At 36.2% G+C, this 22,883-nt stretch overlaps 2 protein-coding genes across 5 annotated transcripts in view; one reads left to right on the top strand and one right to left on the bottom strand.

The window, feature by feature from the left end:
* Window positions 1–622: 622 nt before the first annotated feature.
* LOC127516490 (adenylate cyclase type 4-like) lies at window positions 623–21,436 on the bottom strand. 3 transcript variants are annotated; one of them, XM_051901215.1, is made up of 27 exons: window positions 21,151–21,436; window positions 17,289–17,450; window positions 16,655–17,187; window positions 15,534–15,731; window positions 14,359–14,520; window positions 14,064–14,213; window positions 12,776–12,921; window positions 11,954–12,065; window positions 11,744–11,871; window positions 11,352–11,510; window positions 11,112–11,265; window positions 8,782–8,967; window positions 8,654–8,679; window positions 8,342–8,401; window positions 8,193–8,253; window positions 8,005–8,102; window positions 7,191–7,275; window positions 6,878–7,015; window positions 5,752–5,832; window positions 5,457–5,635; window positions 4,597–4,681; window positions 4,188–4,346; window positions 3,134–3,283; window positions 2,949–3,056; window positions 2,732–2,846; window positions 2,465–2,589; window positions 623–1,162 (listed from the first exon to the last, which is right to left on the bottom strand). In XM_051901215.1, exons 3-27 carry the CDS (start codon window positions 17,159–17,161, stop codon window positions 1,031–1,033), a joined length of 3,504 nt encoding a protein of 1,167 aa, XP_051757175.1. In that variant the 5' UTR covers window positions 17,162–17,187; window positions 17,289–17,450; window positions 21,151–21,436; the 3' UTR covers window positions 623–1,030. The 3 variants fall into 3 exon arrangements, with proteins under 3 accessions (XP_051757175.1, XP_051757174.1, XP_051757176.1); XM_051901214.1 differs by having other exon boundaries at window positions 17,289–17,455; XM_051901216.1 differs by having other exon boundaries at window positions 16,655–17,455.
* LOC127516505 (uncharacterized) overlaps window positions 1,012–22,883 on the top strand; it is a 263,532-nt gene continuing 241,660 nt past the window's right edge. The window contains exons 1-2 of one of the 2 annotated variants that reach the window (XM_051901247.1): window positions 1,012–1,224; window positions 1,346–2,034. The gene's annotated coding sequence lies outside the window, so the exon portion shown is untranslated. Of the gene's footprint in view, window positions 2,035–22,883 lie in introns of both variants that reach the window. The other variant, XM_051901246.1, reaches the window with a different exon arrangement.

Raw genomic sequence — 22,883 nt, forward strand, 5'->3', positions numbered from 1 at the left:
CGCTGTTGCGGTTCGTGTTTTGGTTAAGAAATTACTTTTTTCTTTTGACGGATATTTTCTTCATCTTCCGAGAATTCAACGGTAAATACACTGATCTCAAACCATGCCTCTGTTCTTTCAGGTCAGGAGCATGTGAGATGATATTTTAAAAGAAATTAACCTGAATTGACATATTTAATGGGAAAAGATGAGGTAAGAGGAAAGTTTTACGAGTGAATAAAATTTTCTCAGGCAACGCAAATGTTATGGATGCGAACGCAGAAACATTGAAAAACGAATCGTAAATTCCATGGAAGCCCATTCCCGCCATTTAAGAAAAAAAAAAACATGCGTTTGTAAATCATAATGACATAAAAAGTCTAAAATATGACATAAGTCATATTTATGAGATGAAAAGTCGTACTTATCATTCTGATGACATAATTGACGTGGTGTGTCATAATTTTGACTTTTGATGTAATAAAGATTTACCAAAGCATTTTTTTTCTAATGTGGCTTCCATAAAATTACCCCTTATTAAATAGAAATGTAAAAATTAATTACATTTTTTAAGTGTCACATTTTAAGTCAATCATTTTCTAGTCAATCACATGATGGTTAAAATTTAAACACAACAAAGAGCTGTTTTTTATAAAACATTTTTATATACACTTTTCACATTAATTAAACATACAAAAGTTTAAATACATAATAACAAACATTAATAAATAAGTGCATAAGTGAAAGATAACACATGTATTCAATATAAAACTAAGCTCAAAACCTTGGAAATTTATAGAATTTACACTATTTAAAAAAAATAGATTAAAAATTACGGTAAGCTTTAATAAGAAAAAGAAAAACTCCAAAAAGAACAACAAAATGGTTAACTTTACTATTCCTTCATTTTTAAAAGTACTTGAGTTAATTAAATCCAAGTGCTAATCAGTTCATGTAGGGCCACCACTAACATTCACAGTATATTTTGACTCAATCTGACGGCGCATGTCAGATTCATGTTTCAAGCGTTCGGTTGCAGTGGTCAGTGTTATCAGGACTTCAGCGTTTGCTCTGTGTCGATGAAGTACGTGGTAAGTTGACCTTTGCCCTTAACGTTGACCACTCCTCTCTGAGTGACACTATAGCCCAGCATTTGAGCCACCTGTGCCGTTTCCTCCGTCACCTGAGAAGACAACAAACAACACAAACAAACATGATTTTGGGAAGTCGTGTTTATGACGTCAGGTATGTTCAAGTATTACAATGCTATCATATTTTGTATTTTACTTTTGTTGTAAATAAAAAAGCAAGAAAAAAAATGTAATTATAAAAGACTCAATGACTCAATTAACCTTTATTCCTCTAGGTGGCAGTGTCTGATACACAATGATGACATGATGGCTCAGCGATTTACTGCAGAGCAAGTATCTTACCGCAATCAAATATTAGTGTTATGGTGGATCTGGTGAAGAAGCTGTCAGCGATCAGAACATTGATTTTGAAGATGTTGAAAATAATAGTTTTGAGAATATGGTTAAGATCATAATTATAAGCCAGATGCTGAATGTACTGGGAAACGAGCTCTGACGAGGACAGCGACAGGCACGCCGTTGACACGGGGGACAGGGGGGTCAGGACCCCCTGCAGTTTTGAAAAGACAGAAATCGACCCCCGCACTTTTGATAAGGGCTGCTTCAATCAGTCACACTATATCATCTTTTAGCTTAGGATATTTTCTTTCAAATGAGACCATTTTCATGTTTCTGTGAGCTTTCTTTTGTAAATAATCAACTGTTTTGTCACGGATGTTTCTCCAAACAATCGATCAAAGCGTGCTAACGTTTTAGGACAGGTCGATGGTATATAAATCATGCCCGAACGTTAGCGTTTGTCAATCCAGCCAAACCGTCCATTCAGAAACCGAGAAATTTGACACTTTAAGGTAAGGAGGCTGATCTCTCAGGTTGACGCGCGAGCTGGTTTGACTGAAGTTTTAGTGAGGATAGTTTAGATAGTTTATGGACTGTTTTGATTTTGGTAATTACATCTAGAAAGGTAAAAGCATTGATGGCATCTATAAAAGAGATATCTGAAAGCGAAACGAAAGTGATTATTGATTCGACCAGCGACGCACTCGGGAGGGCGCACGAGAGAAGACCTGCACGTTTAATTGGTATGTGTATACTGTAATACTGCATTTACAATGCTTATCAGTGGCGTGCACTTTGATCGCAAACCCCCAGTTTGGTCCCCCCCACTTCGAAAATGTCTCCTGCGCCCCTGGACAGTGATGATGGGAAAAATCATCTGCTCAAATTGAGCCCTTCGAGTTCCAAAAGGTAACGAAATATGCTTTATTTTATTTATTTACTTTTATAGAGATCCATTCGTATTGAGTCGCTAAAGGCCCTGAATATGTAATAATGACTGGCATTCAAGGCTTAAATTACAACACAGACAGATTTATATGTTGATATTCTGACACCTGTATTTTGTCCAGGACTCCAGTGCTGTCCATCCTGCTGGCCACATTAACCGTGTTTCCCCAGATGTCATACTGCGGTTTGTGAGCGCCGATGACGCCTGCGATCACGGGGCCGTGGTTTATCCCTGAACAAAACACAACGACCAATCTGTGACTCACATTGAGAACAATCAACCATTTCACCAGTCAAAAGTTTGTAATAATTAGGATTTTAGCAGCAAATCAGCATATTAGAATGATTTCTGAAGGATCATGTGACATTGTTACCGATCCTCAGTTTGAAGCTGTTGAATGAGTGCATGTTGATGTTTTCCAGCCTGCCCATCAGAGCGATGGCGAAGTCCAGCATGCTGCGGACGTGACTGTATGACCTGTCACAGGCCTGTAGATGGACAAAAACTGATGACACACTGCTGCCACATATTTACATATTCAAAACATGCCCTTTAAAACACATGCATGCACGGATACAGTCACAGCTTACTAGTTGCTCCTCTGTTTTTGCAGGATTGGTCAGTCCGGCAGCCGCCATGTAGGTGCTGCCGATGGTCTTGATCTTCTCAACGGCACTGAATTTCGGCTTGTTAAGGAGCTGTGAGAGAAAAACAGATTATGAGACAGGTGGGTTGAAAAGATAAACAGATAAACAGACATCAGATGGACATCCACCTCGTCAAAGTCTGAAATTATCTCGTTCAAGAAGCGAAGACACTCCAGTCCGTTGTTGTTGACGCTGCTCTCGTTGTAAAACTCTTTGTAGAACTGCGGCACGGACGCAAACATGACACACACACACTCACACGACTTGCTGTACAAGTCCTGAAACACACACACAACCACAAACAGTTACATCATAGAATTTTTTTTTTAAATGAACGCATTTATTGAACATTTAGACAAAATATGAAAGAAAAAAGTTTGCATATGTGTGTTTTTTGTTGAGTATCATATTTGATACATCAGGCTTTTATGGCTCATATAGTCTGATATAGTGAAAATATGGAGGAAAAAACAGCTCAATTTTATTCAGAGGCCCAAATTGAGCAAAAATATGCAATTTGGTGCAGATGCGGACAAAAAGTGATGAAATTCTGATGCTTGTAATGTAAATCAATAAAGTCTCAGCACATATTGATATAAAATGCATATAAATATTGATATCTGCCAATAATATGTCTTAGTAGGATGATATTTAAATGCTTAGTTTTATGATCAAAGCTCTGTAGTTTTAAAACATATAATGCAATGCAATACAATGATGATTGAGAGATGAACAAATAAACCTTCCTCAAAAGCCTGATGATCATATTTGATACTTGTGATTTTTCTAATAAATGATGTCTGGATAATCAAGTAAACCTGCTTCAGTCAAGTTGAAATATTACAGAATATCAAAGTTATTCTTACTTTTACTTGATAAAAATCAGTGCAGATTTCACAGCAGAAAGACACGTGAAGCACGAGCTGAAGGTTTGTACAATTATACTAAAAGATTTTTACTTGATAAAAGTCTAAACTATCGATCAGAAGACAGAAGGACTGTAGGAGATTGTGTGTGACAGCAAGGATTTGATCATTCAGACATTCATGTATTAAATATGAAATAGTAGGCTTTATAGGGTTAACATCCGTCCACTCAGGGGTTAATATCAGTTGTAAATGGGCTCTGATGCCTCTAGTGGGCAGCAGTGGAGCACAAGGACTTCATCTGTGAGTGTGTTACCTGGTTGGGGACGTCCTTGCCGATGAAGAAGTCTGTGACGTGTCCGGGCAGCAGATTCTGCAGGAGGAGTCTGTTGACATTCTTGGTCGTCTCCATTTCCTCCGTCTCTTTTTTGAAACACTTCTCTAGCAGGAACTCTGTCCGAGAGCCCAACTCATCCTGAATCACATGAATTATACACACAGATTACTCACATGAGCAGGGGTATTATAGTCAACTGAAGCTGAAATCATAAAAACTTTAAATGAAACAAAATAAATTTAAAAATAAATGTATTATGTCTATAATAATAAGACTACTCAGTTTAGAGAAGCAGACAGCCATCTGTAGTGGATTACTTTTATAAAACTTATAATAATAGACTCATAACAAAATACGTGTCCACACACACACACACACTCACTCTTACCTGTCGCACAAGAATAAGGGAAGTCAGGTAGAAAATGACCAGCCAAATGCCGGACATGATCTTGGGCTCCTTAAGAACTCCCGGTCTAAAACATACACAGATATCACAATAAATAATAATACTATCCAATTTATTAAAATTGTACAACAATCACAGTTTAGAGTTATAATGCAAAATAATTATACAAACAGTATCTGAACCTGGACTGTAAAACACACTCAATATTGACTCCGTTTTTAATATCCTGACATCACTAATCCTTCATATTTTTCAGCCGCCTGTAATAAAGACACTTTACACCTCATGAATAAATTAAGTCGCGCCTAAATATTTCTCATTGAGTATTCGATTTCACTCTGAAATGCGGCACGTTACTGAAGTAAAATGTGCAGCACATTCCATTTCATGATGACTATAAATTTCAACACATTCTAAACTAAATTCATGATTAACTGTGTTTATGCTAATTATACATGTGACTGATTATTATTTATTATTTGAATTAGATCATTATAAATTGTTATTATAATTATTAAATATTTATTTTTATTCTACAGTACAATTGTATTATTACAATAGTAATATTTCTGTCTTAATTATAATAAATCAAAAATAATAATTATTGTAGGTTTATATCATTATTAAAATGATACAGTATAATAATAATCATAAAATTATGTAATATTTAATAATATAATAAGACAACAACAGCACGATTAATCAAAATAAAATTGAAATCATTGTAAATTGTTATAGTTTTTTTTAATTTGCATTCATTTTTTATTTTACATAACAACTGTATTATTTCAATAGTAAGATATTTCTGTCTTTTTTTTATACAAAGTGTGTTTGTCTCTCACGTGCTGTTGCCGCTGTAGAGCTGTTTGACGTAGCAGTCGGATCGTGGCGCATATACGTGCAGGAAGAGCGCCAGATAAACCACCACCGCCAGCGTCAGGAGGAAGACTTTAACAGACACGCACACGCGCACGAACACAATCACCCCCAGCATCGCCAACAGACAGCAATACAGATAGTACTGCAAAGACGAGAGAGAGTCAGAATATTCCTACACACATTAACATATCATCTATATAACATCAACACTCATGTAAATTATTATATCTATTGATCATTTATAATGGTAAAGCTTACCGGGACAGTGTAGAGATTGAGATTGTTCAATTCGGTTGCATTGTGGGAAACATTTAAGCAGTTATCGCCTGGTATAAAAACCTACGAAACAAACAAAACAAGCTAAAAAAGTTGTACAGACAGACATAAAAAGGCAGTAGATCATTTGTGTGTGCATGTGCTGACATTTATTTTCTTTTAATAAAGCAATACATTTGTGTTGTAAACTCTGATTGTCCACCAGGTAGAACAACAAGAAATTAAGCTGTAGTTCTTCAGTGAAGTTCAAAACAAATTAGGTACATTTTGATAAACTAATTGATAAAAATATTTAATTAATAGATATCACTATACTTCCTCAGTTGATTGATTACATTAAGAATTGCAAACGATGTTTGTTTTAAGTTTTCTAAAATTGTATGTTTAAAAATGCCATGAGGCATTATCTAATTAAATATGCACTAATTTGCATACATTTCCAGAACATAAATCTGAACATTGGATAAAGCCAGATTCAAAATTCTTGTTTGATTTTGTTGACACATTAGAGTTAAAGGTTTTTACAGAAGGGATATCAGATTTCTCTTTTTATCACTCCATAAAACAGAAAATACTGTCAACAGACAGAAAAAAGACACTTTCACCATGTTTTAGAAATAAAATGTTCTATAAATCAGGTTGAATGATATATGAACAAACCCCACAGTAAAAACCTTCAGAATATAGATATGAATAAAACTCTAAATTTTGGTGAATGTAAGTTTTACTGAAGTGGAGAAAAAAACTAATTTAAAGATATGTACTGTAACTGAAATCTAGAGAAGCAAATAGATAAAATGCAATAAAATAAACACTTAAATGTGTATTTTGGATATTTATCCTTCCACTAGTCTGAAATGAGACATATGGAAGCAAATAGACCAAAACTGACCAGTGCATTAAAAAAACAGTGGTTTTGCCTGTAGTGTTAAATTCTCAATTTTCCACACTTGTGATTCTATTGTAATTAAATTCATTACAAACATCTTTATTGCAGTGTAAAGACGGTTGCTTTGACTCTTTTGTCTTGTGTCAAACAGTCCTGTAGGTTCTGAGCTTAGCATCTGAGCTCATGTTTGTGCAGGTATTTCTCACTTTGTTGACTCACTATGTTCAGCACTGCCATGAGCAGCATGATGAGCAGACACAGAATCACCAGCAGCAGCCGCAGCACCGCCCTGGTGGCCACACTGTCAAACAGCGACGGCACCCAACGGATGCTGGGGGGAAACTTAGAGCTCCAGCGCTGACACACACACACACACACACACACACACACACACACACACATTGAAATTTTAAAAAAGCCCCAAATTTTACATACTTAATTAACAATAAATTTATCATTAAAAAGCCACATTGGTCAACCTCTAATCTGAATTTTCTCAAAATACACACATATATAAGACATGCAGTCGTACCTTCAGGAATCTAGTGAAGACCACCAGCACAATCAGTATTTGCACAGGGAAAGTGGCACCATACGACACCGCAAGCGCAAAGTTTCTGTACATGCACAAAGAGAACGAGAGATTCCTGTTGTGTGTTCATGCAAGAAAACTCTTTCAAACCTTTCTTAATGTGAGGAAATAAATAACAGGCTTCTACAATCTGACCCTCGCCAAAAATATGTGATCAGAAATCTGCCATTCTGGATCAAGACAGGTCCCAAATTATGTAATTTCTGGAATATATTTAACAAGAAGTAATGTTTTACTTCTTGTTTACGAGGTGAAAAGTGTACCAAACTTTTTTTTGGTACACTTTTTTTTTTTTCAGCTGAACACCTAGAGCTAAAATATTATCTTGTCTTCCGAGATTTAAAGTTTAATCATTTAAAATTATAATAATTAATTAATATTTCAATAATCTAACAACACATTCACATGTGCACGGTTCTCTGATGTCGGTTAATAGTCACATGGCATGCTGGTAAAGAAATAAAATGTCTTTCAATTCCTCCTACTAAGTGTTTTATTTTAAAATCATTTATTTCAATTTTACATTTGAATTTAATTTAAATTTTTTAAATTGTAATATTTAATTTAACATAATTTTATTTAATTTTATTTTATGTACTATTAGCTTTTTATTAACTCCCAAACCCGAGTTTGGGAAACCCTGCTATAGAATAACATAAACAGTCACAATATCTCACAATAAGGAACATGTATTAAAGTAAAAAGAGTGAAATTTATTTTCCTGTAAATTATTATCGTTATGTATGACACTCACTTTTGCGAGGTCAACATCTGAACCACAAACACAGAGACGAAGATGAAGGTCAAACATCCGACAGAGTGATGAAGCCCCTGGACTTCACTCAACGAATACTGACACACAAACACAGACAGTTAGAAAATAAGAGTGCATGGAAAAATGAAAACATGCTTTTAAATGAAAAAAAAAAAAAAAATTCACACCTCTTTCTCCAGCTGAATATTATTAAAGAATAACGTCACCCAGTTCAGCTTCGCTGTTCTCCTGAACAATGAAAAGACAACATTAGTTCAAATGCTCGTTTATGATTGATTCCATGTAAAGATCAAATATTGGTGAATCTGTCGCTTACCTTTCATTTTCCAGAGGGTCTAACGAGTCTGTCAGTCCATTTTCCAGAACTTGTGATGATCTGAGAACAGAAACGAAAATTACAGCATTCTCAAGAATGAGTATTAAAAAGAGGCAAATTTATGTGGTTCATTATGTGAAGTAAACTGAGTGAAAGTGAACCACAAAGTAACCATTAACGTGAACTCTGATCTCCTACTTGAGCTCTATTTTCGCTGAACTTTGGTACCTGGTCCAAACATATTAATTACGTTAACCAGTGCCAAGCTACTTTCATATCCCTGAAACAAATGAATAAACCTTTTATTTTCACCTGTGAGTGTTCACCTCCGAGAGATCCTGTTGATGAGAAAGTAAACGGATGACCAGAATTAATATGTGCCGTTGAACATATTCAAAGTGACTGAGTGTAATTGGACAATGATAATGATTGACACTGACTCTAGCTGGCTGTGGTTGGCTGATGCCGCTGTCAACAGTGGGCAGAGCTGCAAGCGAAGCCTCTGGTTGGTTGAGTCCATAAAAGGGTTTGACGGTTTGCCAGGACCGCAGGTACTGCGACATTCGCACTGATGCCCGGAGCTTATGCCGGTCTGTGAGTCTGTTTTTCACCTTCAGCTCATTAGTCTGAGAGAGACACAAAGAACGAAAACAATCATGTCTACCGCTCTTTTCTTTTTTGTTGAAAGAAATATAGTTTTACTTATCAAAGATGCATTCAATTTAACACAAGTGGCAGTAAATACATTTATAATGTGTATTTCTATTTCAAATAAATGCTGTTCTTTTGAACTTTCTATTCATCAAAGAATCATGAAAAATGTACCATGATGAATCATGTAAATGTACTCTAAAATGATGAATTAATATGAGAACCTTCCAGAATCTTTTATTTTGAATTATTTATTTATTAATGGAAGTAATCATTAATGCCAACAAACAAGAGATTTATTTTAATTGTGGTAAACTTGGAAAGTAAAAAATACTGTTACTTCAGTAGTAAGTCTCTACTATCATTTGTAAACCATTAGTCAGTTTTTTTTTTAAAACTCTATTAACTAGGTATGTAAAAAATACCAGTACTAACACAGTAAATTCCCCGGTGTTAAATTAACCACTAGCAGGGTGTTAAAAGTAACACTGAAGCAGTGTTAGAGTTAGATACTTAGATTAGATTAGATTAGATTAGATACTTAAGTGATTAATTGAGTGATGATTGTTCGATTATTGTAGACATCTGATGATAACAAGCAGAATCACTGAAGGAAAGAGAAACACAAGAACTACAACTGACTTTCAGCCACAGCCTTAAATAAAATCAACTGAAAAGACATTAAATCTCTCTTATTACAAACCAGACTGACATTATTTCTGTTATTTGTCTACAATTCTTTTGACAATTAACTGAGGTTTAGATGTTGTTTTATTGAAAATGTAAGATCGCTATTATGGTGATCAGTGTTTCCTTTAGTTTGATTGATTTGATTCCTTTAGTTGATAGTCTTGATTTTTAAATACATTGTAGGAACTGTTTTAGATACACACAGACATACAGAATCAGCATATGAATCTCAACAATGGTGACATACTTCCTGCCACAATGTATGCTGGGAGTCATGAGTTTTATGCTATGGTGGCTCCTAGGATGCATTGCGGTATGAAGCATGTCACCATTGTTGAGAATCATATGCTGTGTCTGAATGATTTTTTTTTAAAAAAGCATTTTTTTCCCAAATTAAATGTATTTTTTTAGAGAAGGTATACATTCAGACACTTAGACCTCAAGAATAAGAATCAGCGTATGAATCTCAACAATGGTGACATTCTTCATTCCGCAATGCATCCTGGGAGCCACGATAATATAAAACTCATGACTCCCAGCATGAATTGCGGCATGAAGTTTGTCACCATTGTTAAGATTCATTTACTTATTCTGTATGTCTGTGTATCTAAAAAAAATTCCCACAATGTATTTAAAAATCAAAATTCAGAATGTCTGATCTGTACCAACAAAATAATGTTGGTGAAATTATATCAATATCAAATAACTACTTTTGATCAGTTATGAGATTAATCAATCACTTTTCTTTACAATGATTGAAATTTTATGATCTGATCATCTTTGTTTCTAGCTTCCATTGCAACAAATTATGTGTTTTAGCAAACACTGTTACAAAAACCACAAACTGACATAAAAAGTGAAGTCAAACTCCCCAACTAAAAGAAACACTGATCACCATAATGGTGACCACATTTTCATTAAAACATCAACATCTAAACATCTGTCAATTATTTAAAAGAACTGTAGACAAATGACAGAAATAAAGCCAGTCTGGTTTGTAATAAGAGAGATTTGATGTCTTTTTCAGTTGATTTCATCTAAGGAAATCAGTTATAGTTCTCTTTCCTTCAGGGATTCTGCGCATTATCATAAGGTGTGTTTAATAATCGAACAATCATCACTGCTTCAGTGTTACTTTTAACACCCTTCTGGTGGTTCCCATATGAACACAGAGCGGTGTTAATTTACCACTGGGGAATTTACTGTGAAGTCAATACTAAAGCTAGTAAACCATTAGTTAGCAGTCATTTAGTCTGTTTATTTAACTGTAGTAACTAGGGATTTAAAAAAATACTGGTACTTTGGTACTAACTCAGTACTAAGGCTAGCAGACCATTAGTTAATAGTCATTCGGTCACTAAGTAAACAAACCATCAAGTAACCAACAGATAATTTATCCATAGAGTCAAAAATCATAATTGATAATCACTTCTGGTGTTGTACTCCACTGTTCTGTATTAGGATCAATGACCAGGAATGTTCTCCTTCCCTTCAAACTGGAATCCCGACTTCCGCCGTCTCCATCCTCTACCTGGTATTTCCCACCCAGATGACCCAGCGTCTCCTCAGTGATGTGGACTCTCCTGTGAGGGACGATCGCGCACCATAATCATCACTGATATTACTACAGTCAGGAGTGAGAGGAAAAGGGTAAATGTGTGATAAATACCCAGGCACTCCTCCAGACTCCATGTGATTGGCTAGAGTCACGTCATCTGACCAGACGTCATACTGCCACTTCTGAAGGCCGATCACGCCGCACAGGACGTTACCCGTGTGCACGCCGACACGCATGTTGATGTTCACGTCCGTCGCCTCCCTCAGCTTACTGCAAGGGTCAAAGGTCAAATAATCTCACTTCTCTAAAGTACATGAGTTCATTCTTCCAGTTTTAAGGATGATTGTTTGAGTGGAACACATTTATTGTTAACTAAAACTAAAACATTAATTACTTGGAATAAAATAAATGTTAACTGAAATAAAATTAAAAAATCTTATTTTATGTCAGCTAGTTGCCTGGGAAAACACTGGTTTTTGGACTGTACTGTGTTTGGGACTCACTTTATGGCGGTGCACATGTCCAGGCCCATCTGAACGCAGTTGCACGCGTGATGAGGGATCGCATCAGGAAGACCCGACACACAGTAATAACAGTCGCCCAGGATTTTAATACGCAAACAGTCATTCTTCTGCAGAGAGTGAGAGGAAAATCAGAGAAGAGTCAAACACAAGAGAAAATCCATGGAGCAGCAGTGACGGAGGTCTCTTCACCTTGGCAATGTCGTCGAACCTGCCGAAGAGTTTGTTGAGAACGGCGACGAGCTCCTCAGGTGTGCAGGTGCTGGACAGGTGCGTGAAGCCCACGATGTCGGCATACAGGATACTGCGGAATTATAACCGTGTGTGTTTGATTAAAGCTTTTTTATTCACAGGAATTATTTTTATTCACAGATGGTTTTGATCCACTTCAAATGTTGACTATTGTAGTTGATGCTAAAAATTAATAACACCATTAATTTAAATAAAAAAATAAAAAAAGTTAATAAAAAACAAACAATTTGATAATAATAATAATAAAAATAAATTATTATTATTATCAGTAATATAATAATAAATTAAAAATCTAATGAAAATGACAAACACACACAACAAGATAACTAAAGTTAAAACAAAAAAAATACAACATAATATAAAAATATAAAAAAGTAATTAAAAAATAACAATAATATAATTAAAAAATAAAAATATTCAAAATATTAACAAAAACTATAATAGTATCTCAGTTACAAAATAACACTGAAACAAAGAAGACGATTTTTGGATTGTACTGCATACTCATTAAAATCTTAATTATTCCAATCTTTTGATTTGTAGTGTGTGTGTGTCTAGAAATGAGCCATGAATCAGACACAACATCCCTTCCCACTTGTCCTCAAAGATACAAATGATTCCTAAATGAAGTTAATAAAGTTTGGCTTTCGTTGAGGGATTGAGTTTTGTGTAGTCAGTATGTTTAGCTTCATATAAACACAACAGAAGTCTATGATATGTCCTCATTTACATAAAGTACTGTGTGATTGTGTGCCGTCCCACCTGACGTCTTTGTGCTGTCGGATGTAAAGACTGTGGAAATTGGGTCGATTCTCCTCGGCGGAACATTTAGCAGACAAACGCTTGACGATTTCTGTCTTCAGCTCCATGGCGATGTATCGAGGCAGGACCGACAGCAGGAGATGCTCCTGAACACACGGGTGAACCGTAAAACTTCTTAAAGACATTCTTATCAAGAATTAAATACATTCTCTTTAAGCTTTAGTTTAATTTAATTAAATAAACTGCCATGTGATATAATTCATTAGTCTAAATGTAGGCTGTTTACTATGGAAACTTGTTTCCGCCACGGAATAAAAAATAAAAAAGGTAATTGCGAGTTTTTATCTCACAATTATTTTTTTCTTAAAATTGTGAGATATAAACGCACAAAAAAAATTGCACTTTACTTACTTTAGTTCCTGCCCACTTTTTCAGCTGCACTGGTTCTGGAAGTGTTTTTTCCATTCATTTCTCCCAAAGGGATTTCAAAAAAATCTTTGTTTTAAGAAAAGAACTAAACTAATCAGCTACATGGAAAATCAGAACACTACAAACTTTGATTTGAAGCAAAAAAGTATTTGAAAATCGGACAAAGTTACGAGACCATGAACTTAGCGGCTTTAGTGAGGGAAAGAACTACAATCCCATGAAGCACTTCGGACGACATAATCGAATTTATTGCAAAATATGCATATATATATATATATATATATATATATATATACAAATATTTAAGTATTTTGAGAGTAGGGAGATCGACTCGATTACGTAATTCGCAATGCTTCATGGGAGTGGGCGGGGCTAACGAGATCTTTGCTGTGTTTTGACTCTGATTGGTGGGATTTTCTGCACAGCATCATGGGTAATGTAGTTTTTCACCACAAACTCCGCTGTTAAACATGATTATAAAAAAAGGGTGAAATAACGTGGAATGGCAACATTATATGTCATCGTTAAAAATGAATTTCACTATGGAGAAAATGAATGGAGTTTTTACTTCCGGAACAGACTGCTGCAGTTATTACCTTTTTTATTTTTTATTCCGTGATGGGAACAAGCTTCCATAGTTTACATAGTTTAAAAATAGTTTATGATAAAATTAATAACAAAATTAATTTAAAATGTTAAAAAAATAAAATAAAATACAAAACTTAATAAAATCAAAACAAAAATATATATATTTGAAAATAATAAAAACAATTATTAAGTGTTATAGCAACATGCTCTCTGTGAACCTGTGTGTTGAGCAGAGTCGAACGTTTCAAATCACACATATGTGAATCTATACCTGATCGCGTTTCTGTTTGGCCTGCGTGGAGCGGTTTTTGCTGAAATCTTCTCGTTTCTTGCTGGACTTTCTGTGAGCATGCTCAGTGTGCCACAGGTGAAACACGCCCACACAGTTGATGCACATGAACAGCACTGCGTTCGCCACCAACTGAGACACACAGAAGGAGGTTTTGAATACGTGTGGTGACAGGAAAATCAGCCGGTGGCCTCAACTGCACAGGTTTTGCATATAACATTTCCTCTGACCAGCCATGAAGCGTTCAGGTGAGAGTACAGAGGTGTGTGACTGTTACCTGCACGGCGAGGTCATGTGTCTCTGGGCTGGTGACGGACACATACGCACTGATGACGACGATGTGACAAACACTCGCTCCGATACCAAAGCTCAGAGCCCATGAAAGCCGGAGAGGAAGAACCGTATAAACGGACAATGACAGAAAGAGGAAGAACGCGACCTGAAGAAAAAAAACAGGTGTAGCAGGTGTAACGGCCAAAATCTGTATTTTTCAGACATAGAGTAGGGTTATTGTTATTAACCAAAAACTAAAACCATAAAAAGGCATTTTTGTTTCTTGAAATATAAAAAACAAGCTTACTTTATTTCAGCTAGTTGTTCAGGCAATATTTCTCATTTTCATTTAATTTAGCTTGATGCACTAAAATAACTAAAACTAAAACTGAAATAAAAAAGAATAAAACTACATAGACATGTTTAAAAAAAAAAAAACAACTCTAAAAATGACAAAAAGACAACAAAATCACTAAAACTTTAAAATTAAAATTTAAAAATGTATTATAGATTATAGATATTAATAAACTAATAAAAATGACAAAACACACAACAAAATGACTAGTTTTAACTCAAATTATAATATAAATAAAAAAAATATATAAATAAAAACTAATTTAAGATATTAATAAAAAATATATACACATTAAAACAAACAAAAACTAATAAAAATGACAAAACAACAAAATTACTACAATTTTAACTAAAACAAAAGGAGAAAATATATAAATAAAACTAATTTAAGATATTAATGAAAACTATACAGGCATTAAAAAAACTAAAACTAACAAAAATTACAAAAGAACACAACAAAAGTGCTACAATTTTAACAAATGAAAATGGAAATATATAAAACAATAATTTAAGATGTTAATAAAAACTATATAGACATTAAAAAACTAAAAAGAATAAAAATTACAAAAGCGTACAGCAAAATTGCTACAATTTTTGATTAAAACTAAAAATAAATATGGAAAATATAAATAAAAACTAATTTAAAATATTACTAAAAAACTAATAAAAATTACAAAAAGCACACAACAAAATTACTGCTTTTATAGGTTCCTTTTGCTTGACCGTCCTGTTATTATTTTGTAACCTAAAATACATAATAAGTGCACATCTTACTGATCTTCTGATGTATTAAACATCACCAGTGTCACAGACAGAAAGACTGACCTGCTCCCAGGCGGTGACGACGCCTCCGGTGAAGATGAACACGAAGGCCACGATGAGGAGCAGAGACCAGATTAAGACCGCGAGTGGTGTTTCTCCCCGCCGAACCACCGGCAAACATGGCAGACACAGCAGAAGAGACGCGCAGACACACACCACCACACACACCACTGCGAACGCCGCCACGTGAGCGATGAGGCTCTGAACGAGTGAGAGAAACACATGTTTGACAAAAACACACACCTGCTGGAAATACGTCTGTTAAAGGGATAGTTCACCCAAAAAATGAAAATTATCCCATAGTTTACTCACTCTCAAGCCATCCTAAGTGAATATGATTTTCATTTCTCAGCCGAACACAATCGGAGTTATATTAAAAATATTCTGGCTCTTCCAAGCTTTATAATGGGAGTGAATGGGGGGCGAGATTTTGAAGCCCCAAAAAGTGCATCCATCCATCATAAAAATAATCCACACGGCTCCAGGGGGTTAATAAAGTCCTTCTGAAGTGAAGCGATGGGTTTTTGTAAGACAAATATCCATTTTTATAACTTTATAAACTAGAATCAATGGTTTTCGGTAACGTCCATCCGTGACTCGAGTTCCGGCGGAAGAGTGACCTCTGACCCGACGATATAAACTCGCAATTTTGAGTTATAAAGTCAGAATTGCGGGATATAAAGTTGCAATTGAAACAAAAAAGTTTAGATCCCGCAATTCCCACTTTATAACTCAAAATTTCGAGTTTATATCTTCGGGTCAGAGGTCACTTTTCTGCGGGAACTCGACTTGTGGACGAAAGCCAGTGATTCTAATTTATAAAGTTAGAAATATGGATATTTGTCTTACAAAAACACATCGCTTCACTTCAGAAGGCCTTTATTAACACCCTGGAGTCATATGGTTTACTTTTATGATGGATGGATGCACTTTTTTGGGCTTCAAAATCTCGGCCCCCATTCACTCCCATTATAAAGCTTGGAAGAGCCAGAATATTTTCTCTGATTGTGTTCAGCTGAGAGATGAAAGTCATATTCACTTAGGATGGCTTGAGAGTGAGTAAATTATGGGATAATTTTCATTTTTGGGTGAACTAACCCTTTAACCAATCGGTCAGCTCTTACCCTGCCGGTGGAGGGGATGATGATGATGATGGTCACGCAGAAGAGAATAGCCAGCACTAGTCCAGACACCATGAGCGGCGTCTCCTCCAGACAGCGCAGAAACACCATCCGCACCGTGTTGAAACAGCAGCACACGTCTCCGCAGCACTTCCGACGGGATCTGTGCGGTTCATCGTCTGCAGAAGCCACTAGGAACTGCTGAGAGCTATGAGAAAACTCAACGGTGGCAGTGGAAGTCCTGGAGGTCTCAGATATGGTTGCCAAACTGACTCTCCTGTCAATGACATCAGGTTCAGTCCATTCTGAGATGTTTTGAGAAGAAGCTCTTTTGCTAAGTGCGTTTGTGGTGCTTTCCTCATTCGGATTGTGAACGTTGCCGCTGAGGGACGCGGGAGAGTTGCTGAGACGGTTCTCATCCCTGCACGACGTGCGAGGTTTCAGGGGTTCGGGGACGTTCTCGAGCTTGGCCACACCCAGTTCGATGTAAGTCTTCGTGTTGTCCAGCATTACGGTTGATGCTTTTATTTGTGCTTCTATTAACGTGGCAAGACGCCAAGTGCCTGATTATTACTTCATTGCGCACACTCAATACATAGAAATAAATAATGTCTGCTAACAAGGGGGTAAAACTTACATCGTCCAAATCAAATCAGGGTTTGAGAGCAGATGCCAGTTGTTTCCCAAATGAATGTTTTCAGAGGTTTTCAAAAGGTACTTGTAGGTCTCTTGAAGTGAATCCATGTAGGGAAGCTCCGATCCTCTGTGTGAAGAGTTGCAGATTTGTTAGCCATTAGATCTGCGCTTGAAGAACACAATGAGAAAGAGGATCATTAGGTCAAACCGCTGACACTTCAAAATCAATAAACAGAATAATTGGATTCAACAGTCTAATAATTGAGATCTAAAAAACTAACAAACAATTGTGAGTCTTCAATTTTCACTAAACTTTTTATCTTAAAATATTTTAGTGTTTGACCTGCTACAGTAAATGTTTTCTTTCTTTTTTTTACCCGACTTTTTGCTGTTGTCAAAAGTGTTTACTTTTGACAAGTTGCATGGAAATCAGTGGAGGGGGTCACAAAAGTTAGAAAATGTGTACAGCCTTTCCAAAACACATCAGTGATTTAAAATTTTGCATGCATATTCATGAGCATTAATAAAAAATATCCACCAAATTTCAAGAAGAAATAAATAGTTTAACCAGTGTTTCAGGCAGTTAAATATCGAACAGTGGTCAGACTGACCCACATATTTTTTTATGTTCAAAATTAGCTGCACAGAAACAAAATAACTACTACTTGTAGTGATTATTTGCACACTGAGGTGCAAATAAGTATAAATAGAATCCATCATTATTTGTATTTGTGTAAGTACTATTTATTGCTATTTGTACCTTTTTGTTATGTCTGGTTCTCAAACCCATGTGAGGTTAAAATGGGTTTCTTACGCTTATTTTCAATGCTGCAACAGTCTAGTGATTGAAATCCAAAAGCAAAACAAAACAAAAACATCCTTTGACAATTTTTGTTTGACTGCAAAACTCAAATAGATCAAGAAACAATTAACTTTATTTGGATGATTCAGAAGGCCAGTCTTTATCTACAAATATTTTAGGTTTTCTGTTTTCCACCTGACTCTTTTACCTGACTCAAAAAGTGTTAATTTTTGGCAAATTGCATGAAAACCAATAAAGGGGCCAAAATGACCCCAACACAAAAATTTGTAGAAGTAAAGAAAATGTGTACAGCCTTTCCAAAAACACATCAGTGATTCAAAATTTTGCATGCACATTCATGAGCCTAAATCAAATACACCAATCAGGCATAACATTATGACCACCTTCCTAATATTGTGTTGCCAAACAGCCCTGACCCATCAAGGCATGGACTCCACTAGACCCCTGAAGGTGGGGGTCTTTCATTATCCTGCTGAAAGAGGCCACAGCCACCAGGGAATACCGTTTCCATGAAAGGGTGTACATGGTCTGCAACAATGCTTAGGTAGGTGGTACGTGTCAAAGTAACATCCACATGGATGGCAGGACCCAAGGTTTCCCAGCAGAACATTGCCCAAAGCATCACACTGCCTCCGCCGGCTCGCCTTCTTCCCTTAGTGCATCCTGGTGCCATGTGTTCCCCAGGTAAGCGACACACACGCACCCGGCCATCCACGTGATGTAAAAGAAAACATGATTCATCAGACCAGGCCACCTTCTTCCATCGCTCCGTGGTCCAGTTCTGATGCTCACGTGTCCACTGTTGGCTCTTTCGGCGGTGGACAGGGGTCAGCATGGGCACCCTGACTGGTCTGTGTCTATGCAGCCCCATACGCAACAAACTGTGATGCACTGTGTATTCTGACACCTTTCTATCAGAACCAGCATTAACTTCTGGAGCAATTTGAGCTACAGTAGCTCGTCTGTTGGATTGGACCACACGGGTCAGCCTTCGCTGAGTCTTGGCCGCCCATGACCCTGTCGCCGGTTCACCACTGTTCCTTCCTTGGACCACTTTTGATAGATACTGACCACTGCAGAACGGGAACACCCCACAAGAGCTGCAGTTTCGGAGATGCTCTGACCCAGTCGTCTAGCCATCACAATTTGGCCCTTGTCAAACTGACTCAAATCCTTACGCTTGCCCATTTTATATAATGTTATGCCTGATCTGTGTATATTCACCAAATTTCAAGAAGAAATAAATAGTGTAACCAGTGTTTCAGGCAGTAGAAACTTTGACTAGAGGTCAAGTTGAACCCAACACAACATGAGGTTTTAAAAGAATTCTTATTCTGAAGAATATTTTAATAATCTGAAGAACCTTTTGTGCAGTTTCTCTCTCTCTGTCTTACACACACACACCCTCATCAACTACACTAAAGAACCTTTATTTGTAAGAGTGTGATGGAAACGTCTTTGTGCTAGTTTTACGTCACTAAAAATAACAGCTGTACGTGACGACAGGCTGCGGAGAGGACAGGTTTACAGTGAAATACAATGAGAAACATGCCATTTCACAGCCAAATCAGATCTAGCACAAGAGTCTCAGATAAACTTGTACACCTTTGTATTTCTTACTGTCTATACCTTGAATGCACTGTATGTTATTAAAAGTGTCCGATGACATGAACTCCAAACGGTCAAACACACAAAATACATGCAAATACACTAATTTCCATAAAGTACTGAGAGGCAGAGAAATATTTATAATGTTTACCTTGAACAAAACAAGCGAACACAAACCTACCTATGTCACGTTCAAAGTGAATTTAGGTGAACAGGATGAACTGGATACAGCGAATATTTGTTGCACACACACCTGTGTAACCAAATGTCTGTTGCATAAAGCAGAAACACCAGATTACACACACACACACACACACCTGCGTCTTTGAAGCAGAACACTGCTTTGATTCTCTTCCATTACAAACAGTTCTCCTAACCAACTTTCAGCTTCACAGCACTACTAAAACTACACTAAACCGACCAAAACACTTCATTCAGTCTCAAATCAAATCAAGTCATTCTTTCATAACACTAGCAAAGGTTTCACCCAACAAACACACTTTATCACTCATAAAATAACAACCTAAAAAAACACTAACAACAGGAGCATTATACAATGTTTTCTTTTGTAAAATTTCTTTACAAAACAAGAATGACACTCTCTACTGTATATGAATCCATGTTTGCATTACAGTACACAATTATTCCTAGGTTTTCCCCTTTTGTATAGATGATGAAACTGTAAATCAAAAGTGACAGTAAAGACATTTATGATGTTACAAAAGATTCTATTTCAAATAAATGCTGTTCTTTTGAACTTTCTGTTCATCAAAGAATCTTGAAAAATAAAATGTATGACAATTAATAATAATAATAATAATCATAAATGTTTCCAGAGCAGCAAATCATCATACTAGAATGATTTCTGAAGGATCATGTGACACTGAAGACTGGAGTAATGATGCTGAAAATTCAGCTTTGATCACAGAAATAAATTATATTTTACAATATATTCACATGGAAAACAGCTGTTTTAAATTATAAAAACATTTCACATTTTTTACTGTATTTTTGATCAAAATAATGCAGCCTTGGTGAGCAGAAGAGACTCTTTCAAATACATAAAAAAACAAACAATTGACAATAAAATTGTCAGTCGTATTCTCTGAAAAACAAATCTTACTATATCATGCAATTTTGCTTCTCAACTAAATTTATCATGCTTAAGATTTTTTTTTCTTTTACAGAACAACACAAAATGCTCAATAAAACAAAAATTGTTTTTGCACAAAATCCCAAGACCCTCAATGAGAGCTACAGACAGTGAGTGACTGCGTCTATCTCTGATCTGGGATCAGACGACTTCTCCTTCTCACTCTCTTTTGAAACAGTGAATCACAAACAGGCACAAAGCCTCTCACAATACAGTATGAGTCAATGACTAACAAAGGGCTGTATTTACCATTATTATTATCACTGAATCGGATCTTACCTACACACATCGTATCAAAGGAAAGCTCCGGCCGGGGCTTGTCCAGACCTCCCTAAAAACGGTAAATGGTGGGTAGGTTTCGTCCTGGTGTGTCTATTCACTGCACTTCTACAACTCTCTGATGCAGCCAAAGAATGTAGTGAAATAAAATCCTGAACCGAAATGATCACAAGACCGACACAAACACGATTCAAGTAGGAATAAGAGTGAGAAAAGAGGAAATAACGTATTACCTATGAAAGTTTCATTGTGACAAACGTTGTCGTCTCTGTTTCGCTCTGGATCTGTCAAAGTCTTTGTCAGGTTGCATTCATTTGCATATCTGGCCTTTTCATATGACGCTGTTTTCCATAAACTCGTCCCTTATTTTCCCAGTAACTCACAGTGAAGGTCATTATAACTGTTGTTTTATCCCACTTGTTTATTTGCTGTCTAGTGCAATGTTTCTATACATTTGTTTATTTGGCATAAACCATTTTAATGCATTGAATAAAAAATCCTAATGCATAAATATAAACACTCTCAGAGGGTAGTTGAAAAACTGACATAAAATATGTTTCTTTTATATTTTGGGTCTTTGTAGCTGCTTTTTACCATGAAATGTGTTGGTCAAATTAACCAGCTAACTACAAGTATGATCATTATGTTCTGTAAAAATGCTACGGTGAAAAACTGTTAATTGGTTTACAGAAAGTTTCCGTACTATATACGGGGAGTAACTGTAATAGATCTAACTGTACATTTAATGTGATGTTACAAACCGTTAAATTTACAGTTTTTGGGAAGTGAAAAAGAACAAGTTCTTGTATCTTGTACAGTGAAAAACTGTAAATTGACATTCCCATAATTCCCTGCGTGACACTTCACATTTGATGTATTTTGTTGAAATAACTCTGTTTCATCTTAGTTTTTCCTAATCAGTTATATAAATTAAGGTTTAATGTTACATCTAATTTTGTTAAATTAGAAAACTTAACAAACTTAAAACTTAAAGGGCCCTATTTTAATGATCTAAGCTCATGGTCTAAAGCGCACGGTGCAAGTGCACCTAGGGCGCGTCCGAATCCACTTTTGCTAGTTTAATGATGGGAAAAATGGTCGGTGCGCCTGGCGCATGGTCTAAAAGGGTTGTCCCTATTCTCTTAATGAGTAATAGGTGTGTTTTGGGCATAACGTGCAATAAACCAGTCAGAGTCTCATCTCCCATTCCCTTTAAAAGGCTTGCACCATGGCGGATTTGCTATTTACAGTATCTCACAGAAGTGAGTACACCCCTCACATTTTTGTAAATATTTTATTATATCTTTTCATGTGACAACACTAAAGAAATGACACTTTGCTACAATGAAGTAGTGAGTGTACAGCTTGTATAAGGGAATAACAGTGTAAATTTGCTGTCCCCTCAAAATAACTCAACACACAGCCATTAATGTCTAAACCGCTGGCCACAAAAGTGAGTACACCCCTAAGTGAAAATGTCCAAATTGGGCCCAAAGTGTCAATATTTTGTGTGGCCACCATTATTTTCCAGCACTGCCTTAACCCTCTTGGGCATGGAGTTCACCAGAGCTTCACAGGTTTCCACTGGAGTCCTCTTCCACTCCTCCATGACGACATAACAGAGCTGGTGGATGTTAGAGACCTTGTGCTCCTCCACCTTCTGTTTGAGGATGCCCCACAGATGCTCAATAGGGTTTAGGTCTGGAGACATGCTTGGCCAGTCCATCACCTTT

This window comes from Ctenopharyngodon idella, chromosome 7 (genome assembly GCF_019924925.1).
Source record: "Ctenopharyngodon idella isolate HZGC_01 chromosome 7, HZGC01, whole genome shotgun sequence".
NCBI classification, from domain to species: Eukaryota; Metazoa; Chordata; class Actinopteri; order Cypriniformes; family Xenocyprididae; genus Ctenopharyngodon; species Ctenopharyngodon idella.